This window comes from Phyllobates terribilis, unplaced genomic scaffold (assembly GCF_046119375.1).
Source record: "Phyllobates terribilis strain yellow unplaced genomic scaffold, ASM4611937v1 Scaffold_231__1_contigs__length_3143052, whole genome shotgun sequence".
Taxonomy (NCBI): domain Eukaryota; kingdom Metazoa; phylum Chordata; class Amphibia; order Anura; family Dendrobatidae; genus Phyllobates; species Phyllobates terribilis.
This window is the reverse complement of record NW_027362991.1, coordinates 77,100-91,098: the sequence shown is the minus strand read 5'-3', so window position 1 is coordinate 91,098 and position 13,999 is coordinate 77,100. Positions and strand designations below refer to the sequence as shown.

The following is a 13,999-nucleotide window of genomic DNA, read 5'->3' as shown; positions in this document are numbered from 1 at the left end:
AGGAACGGCCACTACACGGTGTACAGTGCCACTCTGGTCCAGTTCCATATAATAATTATTGTGTCGCTTGCTTGCTAGCTCTGCTTCCGTTTGTCTCGCTCCCCTTTCTGTGTGTCTCTCGCTTGCTAGCTCTCCTTCCCTGTTTGTCTCGCTCCCGCCTCTGTGTCGCTTGCTTGCTAGCTCTGCTTCCGTTTGTCTCGCTCCCCTTTCTGTGTGTCGCTCACTTGCTAGCTCTCCTTCCCTGTTTGTCTTGCTCCCCCTCCCCCTGTGTCGCTCGTTTGCTAGCTCTCCTTCCCTTTTTGTCTCGCTCCCCTTTCTGTGTGTCACTCGCTTGCTAGCTCTCCTTCCCTGTTTGTCTCACTCCCCTTTTCTGTGTTGCTTGCTTGCTAGCTCTCCTTCCCTGTTTGTCTCGCTCCCCTTTCTGTGTGTCACTCGCTTGCTAGCTCTCCTTCCCTGTTTGTCTCACTCCCCTTTTCTGTGTTGCTTGCTTGCTAGCTCTCCTTCCCTGTTTGTCTCGCTCCCCTTTCTGTGTGTCGCTCACTTGCTAGTTCTCCTTCCCTGTTTGTCTCGCGCCCCCCCCCTGTGTCAGTCGTTTGCTAGCTCTCCTTCCCTGTTTGTCTTGCTCCCGCCTCTGTGTGTCGCTCGCTTGCTAGTTCTCCTTCCCTGTTTGTGTCTCTCTGTTGCTCTTACTGTAATGTGAGACAACTGGGATCATAAGAAATTAGGAGATTAAAGAAGCACTTTTTATCCTCTTAATACATTGCAGTCATCATATCATATAGCACTGTGTACTTACTATTGCTCATTCTGCCTTTCTACCCAGATGATTCTGGATGGACCTTGCTTCATTAACGAATTTAGCGCGTCTCCACCATGCTGCACCTTTTTGGCTAAAACTTCTATTTGGTCAGTTTTCTTTGCCTCTACTGCAGTTGTGAAGGTGACGGCTGCCCTGTACTTGGCTGTTTTATAGCAGAGAGCCTGTTATATTGTCCTTACAGCTTTCTGTCTTGACTCTGGTGTTCAATTCCCCCCCCCCACAAACGCCGATTATTCCATCCCATACATGTGACAGTGCGCTCCCTCTGCGGAGATTCACGACATTAAGTGAACAGTTTTATTACGAAATATGTTCTCAAAAGTAATGCAAGCTGACTGCCTTCATCTGTAAACCGCATGAGTGATGTCCACTTAGGGGGATTTATGGGAGGAAGCAAACATTATTACCTTTGCCGGTACTTGACTTCGGAAGTAAATAAGTAAATTGTCTGATAAACTCTTTGTTTTCCTTTTCTTTTTTTTTCTTTTCATTCTGTATATGTTGAAATTCTTGTTGCCAGATATTGCACTTTGTTATTAATGGGGGGACTAGTTGGGGGGAATCTTCATGGAATGGGTTTCCATGGCCGAGCAGTTTCATGCCGCCTTACATCACCAAGCACAATGTCGGATGGAGTGGTGTAAGGCCGCCACCACTGGACTCTGGAGGAGACGTGTTCTGTGCAGTGACGGATCACACTTCTCTATCTGGCATCTGATAGATGAGTGTAGGTTTGGTGATTCCAGGAGAAAGTTACCCCCTGACTACATTGTGCCCGCTGTACAGTTTGGTGGAGGAGGATAATACTATGGGCTTGTTTCTCAGGGTTTGGCCTCGACCTCTTAGTTCCAGTGAAGGAAATCTTAGTTCTTCAGCACAAGACATTGAAGACAATTGTTGCTTCCAGCTTTGTGGTAACAGATTGGAGAAGGCCCTCTTCTGTTCCCCATGACTGTGCCCAGTGCACAAGGTCCATATAGACATGGAGGGGGAAGAACATGACCAACCAGAGCCCGAAACTCAACCCCATCCAAGACCGGACAGCGTGATCCCGGCCTCTCCCCAATATCAGGTTCTGACCTCACATATGCTCTTCTGGATGAAGGGCCAAAAATTCCCACCGACACCTCCAAAATCTTATAGAAAACCTTCCCAGAACAGCGGGAGCTGATACAGTGCATTGTGAAAGTATTTGGCCCCCTTGAACTTTTCTACCTTTTGCCACATTTCTGGCTTCCAACATAAAGATATAAAATTCTAATTTTTTGGGGAAGAATCAACAACAAGTGGGACACAATCGTGAAGTGGAATAAAATTTATTGGATATTTTAAACTTTTTAAAAAAATTAAAAACTGAAAAGTGGGGCGTGCAATATTATTCGGTCCCCTTGAGTTAATACTATGTAGCGCCACCTTTTGCTGTGATTACAGCTGCAAGTCGCTTGGGGTTTGTCTCTATCAGTTTTGCACATCGAGAGGCTGAAATTCTTGCCCATTCTTCCTTGCAAAACAGCTCGAGCTCATTGAGGTTGGATGGAGGGCGTTTGTGAACAGCAGTTTTCAGCTCTTTCCACAGATTCTCGATTGGATTCAGGTCTGGACTTTGACTTTGCCATTCTAAAACCTGGATATGCTTATTTTTGAACCATTCCATTGTAGATTTTGCTTTATGTTTGGGATCATTGTCTTGTTGGAAGATAAATCTCCGTCCCAGTCTCAGGTCTTTTTCAGACTCCAACATGTTTTCTTCCAGAATGGTCCTGTATTTAGCTCCGTCCATCTTCCCATCAATTTTAACCATCTACCCTGTCCCTGCTGAAGAAAAGCAGGCCCAAACCATGATGCTGCCACCACCTTGTTTGACAGTGGGGATGGTGTTTTGAGGGTGATGAGCTGTGTTGCTTTTATGCCAAACATATTGTTTTGCATTGTGGCCAAAAAGTTCGATTTTTGGTTTCATCTGACCAGAGCACCTTATTCCACATCTTTGGCGTGTCTCCCAGGTGGCTTGTGGCAAACTTCAAATGAGACTTTTTATGGATATCTTTGAGAAATGGCTTTCTTCTTGCCACTCTTCCACAGAGGCCAGATTTGTGCAGTGTATGACTGATTGTTGTCCTATGGACAGACTCACCCACCTCAGCTGTAGATCTCTGCAGTTCATCCAGAGTGATCATGGGCCTTTTGGCTGCATCTCTGATCAGTCTTCTCCTTGTTCGAGAGGAAAGTTTAGAGGGATGGCCGGGTATTGGTAGTTTTGCAGTGGTCTGATACTCCTTCCATTTCAATATGATCGCTTGCACAGTGCTCCTTGAGATGTTTAAAACTTGGGAAATCTTTTTGTATCCAAATCCGGCTTTAAACTTCGCCACAACAGTATCTCGGACCTGCTTGGTGTGTTCCTTGGTCTTCATGATGCTCTCTGCACTTGAAACCGAACCCTGAGACTATCACAGAGCAGGTGCATTCAGGGGTGGATTAAGAGTAGCAAGGGCCCCGGGCAGTTTAGAAGGCGCCCCCCCCCCCACACCTGATTTATCATGTGACATGTCACATGATCCCCTGTGATAGATCATGTGATTGTTCACGGGAAATTAATTTGGCACAATATTAATTGTGCTGCCCCATCTGAGAGCAGCACAATATTGGGGCAGATACCCTGATTCCAGCGATGTGTCACTTTTTCAGCTGCTTGTTGTCATTTTGAGAAAATCACCATTTCATCTGCTGCAGATCTAGCAGCTCTCTGAATGCTGCGCTCTGTATAGCCCCACCCACACCACTGATTGGCAGCTTTCTGCCCATGCTCAGTGTACACAGAAATCTACTGATCAGTGATGGGGGTGGGGTCCTACAGAACTTACTAGTCAATTACCTTCTGACAAATCAATGATTTTATCAAAACAACACTAAGCAGCCCAGTAAGTGACACATTACTGGAATCAGTGCCTCTAACCCTACATTATGCTGCTCTCAGATTAGGTGGCAAAAACCTGATGACAGATTCCCTTTAAAGGAGCTGTAAACACAAAAAAGTTTTGTATTAAAAAAAAATACAAGCCATTTGTGAAATTAACTTTTTTTCATTGTTAATTCACATTAGACTGTATCTTCAACACTTTTGTCAGCAGGTCTTATTACAGACTCTGAATAGGGCAGCTCTCTCCCTCTCCCTCAGCAGAAAGTCACAGCATGGTTAAAAAATGGGATCTTTTATCATTTTCTCATAATAAAAAAGGACATGCAAGTCCTCCAAACTATTTTCCGTTTCTGTATAGGGGAGGTCCTAAATCTTTCTTGTTCTTTAGTTGATCACATGTCAAAAAGGCAAAGCATTTACTATGAACTCGCCTAAAAAAATATACACTGGGAGAGTAATATCATCATCTGCATGTAAATATTCCTTGACTCTAAGGGCTCGCTCACACTGTCGTATAACAAGGCCGAATGCTATGTGATGTTTTATTGGATAGGACTCGGCCTTATGTTATACTATGGGACAGTGCAGATCTGCGATTATCGGCATGAGAAAATAATCTCATTCGATATTCGGACCATGTGCACCCATACAAGTCTATGGGTGCACGTAAAACTTTAGACTGCACTTGGATGTCATCCAAGTGCAGTCCGATGAACACTCACAGAGACTATGGAGAAGATGGAGAAATGAAGTTCTCCATCTTCTCCATATCTGTGCTGCGAGAGAATCGGATCACACTCAGTTGAAGCTCTGACAGCGTTTGAGCCGAGTGTCATTAGCATAATTGGCCCTATTCTCTTGCATGAGAGAATATATGGCTTAGTGAGTGGACCCTAAAACTGAATAGTAGTGACGGACAGGCACCTCACAAGCGGGATCCATGTAGCTCTCAGATGTCATGTAGGTAGGGCTTCATTCCATGGGGTAGGGCTTAATTTCAAGGTATATAAAAAAAAAAATGGACTTCAAATAAAAATTAAATGAACACAAAAAGCACTAATTGAATTATTTTTTTCGTATTTATGTTTGCAGCCCCTTTAAAAACCCTTTGAGGACCAAGGCACATATATGTCCCATAGTTTTGAACTGGAAAAAAATTTGAATAAAATTTAAGGTCCTCGAAGGTTTAAGTAGGTCATAAATTCATATAAATACTTGCTCATACAATTGCACATGCCAAAAGATGAAGAAGAACAGAATAAAAAATATGATATTAAGTGGAGCACTTACAGGTATTCAAGGTGAAAGAGACCAGCAAAGGCATCGTCTCGAATGACAGTAAATGAGTTAGAATTCAGCAAGCTGAAAATGAAGACAGCAGGTTAGAAGCGAACCAGACTTTATGGTGCTCAGAATTAGTCAAGCAGAATTTATTGACTGCTCTTGCAAAGCACTGAGACTCCCGTGGTGTATAGATGGCGCCGTGCGGCCTCCCGCGGTGTATAGATGGCGCCGTGCGGCCTCCCGCTGTGTATAGATGGCGCCGTGCGGCCTCCCGCTGTGTATAGATGGCGCCGTGCGGCCTCCCGCTGTGTATAGATGGCGCCGTGCGGCCTCCTGCTGAGTATAGATGCCGCACAGCGCCCCCCCCCCAGAGACAGCGGGAGGCCGCACAGCGCCATCTGTACTCAACGGGAGGCCGCACGTAGCCATCTATACACAGCGGGAGGCCGCATGGCGCCCCCCCCCCCCCCCCAGAGACAGCGGGAGGCCGCACGTAGCCATCTATACTCAGCGGGAGGCCGCACGTAGCCATCTATACACAGCGGGAGGCCGCACGGCGCCCCCCCCAGAGACAGCAGGAGGCCGCACAGCGCCATCTATACTCAGCGGGAGGCCGCACGTAGCCATCTCTACACAGCGGGGAGCCGCACGGCGCCATCTCTACACAGCAGGGCGCCGCACGACGCCATCAATACACGGCGGGGGGCCGCACGTAGCCATCTATACACGGCGGGGGGCCGCACGTAGCCATCTATACACGGCGGGGGGCCGCACGTAGCCATCTATACACGGCGGGGGGCCGCACGTAGCCATCTATACACGGCGGGGGGCCGCACGTAGCCATCTATACACGGCGGGGGGCCGCACGTAGCCATCTATTCACGGCGGGGGGCCGCACGTAGCCATCTATACACGGCGGGGGGCCGCACGTAGCCATCTATACACGGCGGGGGGCCGCACGTAGCCATCTATACACGGCGGGGGGCCGCACGTAGCCATCTATACACGGCGGGGGGCCGCACGTAGCCATCTATACACGGCGGGGGGCCGCACGTAGCCATCTATACACGGCGGGGGGCCGCACGTAGCCATCTATACACGGCGGGGGGCCGCACGTAGCCATCTATACACGGCGGGGGGCCGCACGGCACCCCCCCCAGATACAGCAGGAGGCCGCACGGCGCCAACTATACTGAGTAGGTGGCCACACGCAGTCACGCGCACACACACAAACATATACAGACATATACATACACGCATAAACACATCTGAAACACAAAAATACATATAAACAGACATCACACAATCATATCTGCCCACACACACAAACAGACATCACACAATGACATCTGCCTACACACACACACATACACACACACAGACATCACACAATGACATCTGCCTACACACACACAAACAGACATCACACAATGACATCTGCCCACACACACACACACACAAACAGAAATCACACAATGACATCTGCCCACACACACACACACAAACAGAAATCACACAATGACATCTGCCCACACACACACACACACAAACAGAAATCACACAATGACATCTGCCCACACACACACACACACACACAAACAGAAATCACACAATGACATCTGCCCACACACACACACACACACACAGACATCACACAATGACATCTGCCCATCTGCCCACACGCACACACAAACAGACATCACACAATGACATCTGCCCACACACACACACATACACATACACACTCACCATCCCCCGGCTCGGCTCCAGTCCTCAGGCTCTTCGATGCAGCAGTGCAGGATGGGTGCGCACTGCGTGACGTCACAGCTAGGAGACACGGCCGCGCACAGGGAAGTTAACAGCTACAGTGCTGGCCCGGCGGATGAAGAAGTAGCGGCGGCCGCATCTGGGGGAGCGGTACGGGGCCCCCCATCCCGCTACTGCTACCGGTATGTGCCGCGGCGGCCCGCACATATAATGAGGGCAATCCGGCATTAGACACCCCGCCCGGAGCCGCGGGCCCTCTGGAGGCTCGGGGCCCCGGGCGGTCGCCCGGATTGCCCTCATTATAATCCGCCTATGGGTGCATTTATACAGAGACTTGATTACACACAGGTGGATTCTATTTATCATTACCAGTCATTTAGGACAACATTGGATCATTCAGAGATCCTCACTGAACTTCTGGAGTGAAAGTAAAGGGGCCGAATAATATTGCACACCCCACTTTTCAGTTTTGAATTTGTAAGGCTATGTGCCCACGATGCGGAAATGAAGCAGAAAATTTCTGCAGCATTTCTGCATCTCCCTGGCAGAAAAAACACATGCAGATTGTGCATGCGTTTTTCCTGCAGAATACATGCGGATTCACATGCGTTTCCGCATGCAGATTGACAAGCACTTTCCAAGTGATGCTAACTAGGTCACACTGTATAAATCCATGCAAACTGCATGGATTTATACAGTGTGAACCGTAAAAATAAAATAAAATAAAATAAAGCTATACTCACCCCCGATGCCCCGGCGTGGCTGCAGCGCTTGTTCCTGTTCCGCAGCATAAACGCTTGAAAAACTCTACGTGGGCACCCAGCCTTAAAAAAGATTAAAATATTCAATAAATTTCATTCCACTTCATGATTGTGTCCTACTTGTTGTTCATTCTTCCCCCAAAAATTAGATTTATGTCTTTATTTTTGAAGCCAGAAATGTGGCAAAAGGTAGAAAAGTTCAAGTGGGCCAAATACTTTTAAAAGGCACTGCAGAGGGGCCGCCTCCATATTAAGGACTATTGGTGTAGAATGGGGGGGAGGGGGGTGGTCAGAAAAGCTCCTGTAGGTGTAATGTGAAGGCACATACTTTTATGTGTGTACACATATTTCTTATGCCGTTACTGTCATTCGAATAGCAATTATATGCGGATTATTAAATATATATATATATATATATATATATATATATATATATATATATATATATATATAATATAATATACCGTATATATAATTATAAAAAATAAATAAATATAATTTTTTTTTTCTCTTACATATTTTATGTAAAAAATTGTTTTGGTTGTGTTTTCTTGCAAAGTTTTATTTTTTCTTTTGATATACTTTTGTATTATCCTACAGGGATTTTAGCGTTACCCTTTTTGAATGACTACTTGGTGTCCCGTGTGTTGTGTCTGTGCATACAAATATGCCCGCGGCCCTATAGGATATACAGGTTTACTCTAATAGGCGTTTGTAAAGGACAGGCAGCCATGGGGACTTTTGTCAGGATTTGTACTGTCTCTATGGTGATTTATGCCTCCATGGTACAGTGCTGTGAATCGCTGTGCTGTGCTGCCATTGTGGTGGGAGCGAGGCTGTATTGATCACCCCCTCGGGGTCACGTTCTCGGCACCTACGTACTGCACCCCTGGCAAAACCTCTGATTCTGCCGTGTCCTGCCTATGTAATATGGCGTTTATTCAGATGAATAGCTGCTGATATATTACAGCTCGAGTCCTGTAGAAAACGAGCTGCGAGACGCTCCCACAGTGACCCTTTATTCTTACTCATAGGAGGCCTAAAATGGCCCCACCTGCTTATAAATAAAGGCCACTTTGTGGGTTCTAATAGATCATATGGGCGCGGGTTATCTTCATGTGATCAGCCATCCACCCTCCTTCTCACAATCCTGTGTCTGGCTGTAAGACAACTGTCTGCAGCAGGAGCCTCCAATCCGTTTGGTTTTAATCCACCTTCCCTTGAATAAACCCGTTCCCTTCAGCAATTTAATAGTCAAAATATGAAACCGATCAGATGTAAGATTAATCCCAAATGATCTCTAGCGGATTTCTTCAAGACCGGAAAATGGACTCTTCAGAGAGGAGGGACTTTCTAGGGCTGCCTATTTTTGGAGGTAGCAATCCTAAAATCAATAAAGAGGCCTGCCACATGACTTGAAGTATACGGCCAAACCTGAAACTCCATTTTCAGACACGTGTTATGGGGTTTTGCCCCTCAACAGTGCAAAGCAGAAGAACTGGTTGGGTCTAAAGGATAAAGTTCTTTACTTTCTGTTTCCCCTTGTGTTGCCTTCCCCTTGTGTGTTGCCTTCCCCTTTGTTTCCCCTTGTGTATTTTTCCTTTTATTGTTTTTTTTCCCCCTTTCCTTCCCTGGAAAACCCTTACAAATGTGTCTGCATAGGGATGTTTTGGTTTGGTAGAAAATGTAATACTGATTGTAAGCTCCTGGGTTCAGCACAAGGTCTTTTTTTTTTGTAACACTTTGGGAACATTGGCAATGTAGAAGATGGAAAATTTATACTTTTTCTCCTAGGTACACTGGAAACGTCACCCACACCACAGAAATATGAAGTCCATTCTGACCCCCATGTTTTCTTCACAGGCGTACCAGTCGTTCCCGGCACGGACTCTCCTATTACCTGTATATCAGAAGCCCAGGAATTCTCAAACAAATATGGTTTCCCAATAATCTTCAAGGCTGCCTATGGAGGTGGCGGACGAGGCATGAGAGTGGTGCGGAGTTACGAGGTATAGTTTCACAACCATGGTACTTTTACTATAGTTTATATTCAAGGCTGATCTAATGACCAGTCGAGCAGGATAAGACTGTGTTCACATTGCTGGTTTTCAGTAGGAACCCTGGTGTGCAGTGCTGTCTATTTTACACTGAAGAAAGCATATTCTTAATAAGCCAGGGGTGGTCTGTTGGGGCACTTCATTTGACAGATTGGGGTTGTCCTCTGTTTCATTTAAGGCTTATTCCCAAAATTATATTGTGGTCTCCGTTTTTTGTCCATACAAAATTAATCGTGTGCCAACTACCTTTTTGTCCTTTTTTAAAGTGCACTGATTTGCAGCGGTCACCCCCTTAGTGATGAACCCCAGGGCTCTCTTTACCCTGTGTTGCCACTGGATCCATTCTCATTGTAATGCTGTCAATCGAGCATGCTTAGTTGCACCTAATGAACCTGCGATAATAAAGAGCCCGTTAATTGCAGCCGCATTTGCACCTAATGACACTGTTTAATTCATGAAAAACAGATGCACCCCATGACCCTGACCAATTCATGAAAAACCGATGAACCTAAGACCCTACCTTACATCTTTTAAAACATCTGTCAGCTGGATTGTAGCACAATTCAGCTATGCTATGCTGAAGATCACGTTTACACCTAAAGACCCTGTATAGTTCATAAAAAAAGATACACCTAAAGACCCTGCCTAATAAAATATCTGCCAGCCGGGTTGTAGCACATTTTAGCCATGCTATGTCGATCACGCTTGCACCTAATGACCCTGTCTAATTAATGAAAAACAGATATACCCAATGACCTTGACCAATTCATGAAAACAGATGAACCTAAAGACCCTATCTAATGCAATATCTGCCAGTAAGGTTGTAGCACAGTTCAGCTATGCTTTGCTGAAGATCCCTTTTAATACTATCTGTACTTGCACTTAATGATTTTGTATAATTCATTAAAAAGACAGATGCACTTATGGCCTTCTCCCATAAAACAGGCCACCCCCCCCCCCCAAAAAAAAAAAACTCTCACGGCATCCTCATCGCTCCAACAACCGTGTTATTACTGCTCAGCTATGCTATGCATGCAGGAGAGAGCGTGATCACGCTCTGAAGATCTCCATAGAAAAAAAATTGCCTAAATTGAGATCTATCAGGGAATACACAGGAGAGCAAAGGGGAAGGGGTCTGCAGGAATGAAGAGAAGCAGCGTGCTGCCGGGAAATGTAGTTTTAGCAGATAAGAATGAGACCGCTCTATGAAGTTGAATGCACAATGGAGGCAGAAGGAGATAAAGACACAAAAGTACAAGAAAAAAAAACTTTGAGGTGCTCTTAGTCTGTATATTAACCATAGTCATGCAAATACTGAGCTTAGTAAAAAATTGACATTTTTGGAATAATACAGAAGCCATAGTTCAAATGAGGACAGAGCCGAACTGCAACATGTATTTACCAATATACAAAACCTGAATACAGGTTGGACTTGTTCCATATTGCAGATTTACCGTTTTAATAGCACATCCCCCCCCCCCCCCCCGATGAACCCAAAACAATAGGTAATTTACTGATGCCACATTCCCATTAGTGTCTTGGATTCTTATGACGCAGAATTTCTTCATGTTAGCCAGCTTGCTGTGTCGGGGTCACTTTATATTCCACCTTTTCCCCTTCCTTTTAATTTTCGTTAGTTTCCGCTGTGCCACATTCCCATAGATCTGTCTTCTAATGTTTATTACTTAATGATGCCCTCCAGGTCCCTTGCAGCTGATTAGGATAAATACTCATTGGTTTTCCCCAGCCATAAATATTCCGATCCCTTCCTAGTTCCCCCACCACTGTAGCTCCAGGCCGCAGCTCTGCATGCTGAAAGGTTTAATTTCCATGTATCCTGCTGTAACAGATGGTTATTCTGCGCCCGCTAAAGTAATATTAATAAGAGCAGCTGAGACGCAGCCTTGAAGTGAGCAGCATTTACTGTGTTCATTTCAGATTTTACTTTCAGCTTTCTGCCGCAGTTTTGTATATATTGGACTCTGTTCACATCTACGTTGACGGTTCAGTTGAAGATTCTGTTTTACTTGTCAAAACATTCATTGAGGTCCATCAAATGCCAATAGTGTCAGTTGTGCATCAAATCTGGCACCAGGACAGATCTTAAAGAAGATCTCTAATGTGCCATAAATTTGTAATTTTTTCACTTTGGTGTAAATGCCGCTTTTCTCCTGAATCCGGCAATGTTTTTCTTTCACCCTCGCCTCTCTGATCCTGAGATATGGCCTCTTCTTCCCTGTGGGTGAATCTTGTCTTATTAACCAAGTAGGCGTGGTCCGGCATACGCCCACAGACAAGAGCTGAGGACCTCGCCCAGTTGGCTAGCAAGAATCGATTTATATACAGCAAAGACATGGCCATATCTCAGGAACGGAGAGGCGCAGAAGCAAAAGAAAAACTACGGCGGATTAAGGAGAACAGCGGCATTTACACCAGGTGAAAACTACATATTTATGAAAAGTGACAGGTTGTCTTTACGATCTGTTCTGATGACATCTCTTTAGAATTTTCAAGTAAAAAAAAATGTTACCACCTCTGCTGGAAACTCATTTTAAAGGAGTTGTCCACTACTAGGACAACCGCCTTTTCACTCTGAATATTTGCCCCCATTAAAATAAACACTCCTCTCCCGTGCCAGCTCCTTTCCAGTGGTGTTGGCACTAGTGTTCCCGGGGCTCTCATGACATTGGACGCAGGGCTCACGTGACGCAACAATCAGCGCCATCTTCACTGTACCCGCCTTCAGATGAATAAGTAATCAAGAGGAAGTCAGCGCTGTGGCTGTATTGCTGTAAATGCGTCCTGGAGATGGGGTATAACTTGCTGATGGCCTCGGAGGCCGACTGCTAGGAGCTCTCCAGCGAACCCCAGATCAGGGCTTTGGTACTCCCAAAAACAAAGCTAGATGTGCCTGCTCGACCTCTGGCCTTTTTATTGACTGTGGGACTGCTGGAGTAAGTGGAGTACAGCGCTCGACATCCCCATAGACAATAAATGGAGCAGAGATTGAGCATGCGCACCCTCCATTCTGAATGGCCCTGTTATCAAGGTCATGGTGGGTCCCATCAGTCGGAACTCCAGTGATCACCAACTTATTCTCTGTTATGGAGAGAGGACAATTTGATATACAGTACAGACCAAAAGTTTGGACACACCTTCTCATTTAAAGATGTTTCTGTATTTTCATGACTATGAAAATTGTACATTCACACTGAAGGCATCAAAACTATGAATTAACACATGTGGAATTATATACTTAACAAAAAAGTGTGAAACAACTGAAAATATGTCTTATATTCTAGGTTCTTCAAAGTAGCCACCTTTTGCTTTGATGACTGATTTGCACACTCTTGGCATTCTCTTGATGAGCTTCAAGAGGTAGTCACCATAAATGGTCTTCCAACAATCTTGAAGGAGTTACCAGAGATGCTTAGCACTTGTTGGCCCTTTTGCCTTCACTCTGCGGTCCAGCTCACCCCAAACCATCTCGATTGGGTTCAGGTCTGGTGACTGTGGAGGCCAGGTCATCTGGCGTAGCACGCCATCACTCTCTTCTTCTTGGTCAAATAGCCCTTACACAGCCTGGAGGTGTGTTTGGGGTCATTGTCCTGTTGAAAAATAAATGATGGTCAAACTAAACGCAAAGCGGATGGAATAGCATGCCACTGCAAGATGCTGTGGTAGCCATGCTCGTTCAGTATGCCTTCAATTTTGAATAAATCCCCAACCGTGTCACCAGCAAAGCACCATCACACCTCCTCCTCCATGCTTCACGGTGGGAACCAGGCATGTAGAGTCCATCCGTTCACCTTTTCTGCGTCGCACAAAGACACGGTGGTTGGAAGCAAAGATCTCAAATTTGGACTCCTCAGACCAAAGCACAGATTTCCACTGGTCTAATGTCCATTCCTTGTGTTCTTTAGCCCAAACAAGTCTCTTCTGCTTGTTGCCTGTCCTTAGCAGTGGTTTCCTAGCAGCTATTTTACCATGAAGGCCTGCTGCACAAAGTCTCCTCTTAACAGTTGTTGTAGAGATGTGTCTGCTGCTAGAACTCTGTGTGGCATTGACCTGGTCTCTAATCTGAGCTGCTGTTAACCTGCGATTTCTGAGGCTGGTGACTCGGATAAACTTATCCTCAGAAGCAGAGGTGACTCTTGGTCTTCCTTTCCTGGGGCGGTCCTCATGTGAGCCAGTTTCTTTGTAGCGCTTGATGGTTTTTGCAACTGCACTTGGGGACACTTTCAAAGTTTTCCCAATTTTTTGCACGGACTGACCTTCATTTCTTAAAGTAATGATGGCCACTCGTTTTTCTTTACTTAGCTGCTTTTTTCTTTCCATAATACAAATTCTAACAGTCTATTCAGTAGGACTATCAGCTGTGTATCCATCT

The 13,999-nt window shown here is 45.6% G+C and overlaps 1 protein-coding gene across 1 annotated transcript in view; it reads left to right on the top strand.

Annotated features, from left to right (window-relative positions):
* Positions 1-13,999, top strand: part of LOC141215206 (pyruvate carboxylase, mitochondrial-like) — a gene marked incomplete at its 3' end in the record, with an annotated part of 171,211 nt that overhangs the window by 102,725 nt on the left and 54,487 nt on the right. The window contains exon 6 of the mRNA XM_073665505.1: positions 9,416-9,561. Coding sequence (XP_073521606.1) covers positions 9,416-9,561 — 146 coding nt within the window. The remainder of the gene's footprint in view (positions 1-9,415; positions 9,562-13,999) is intronic.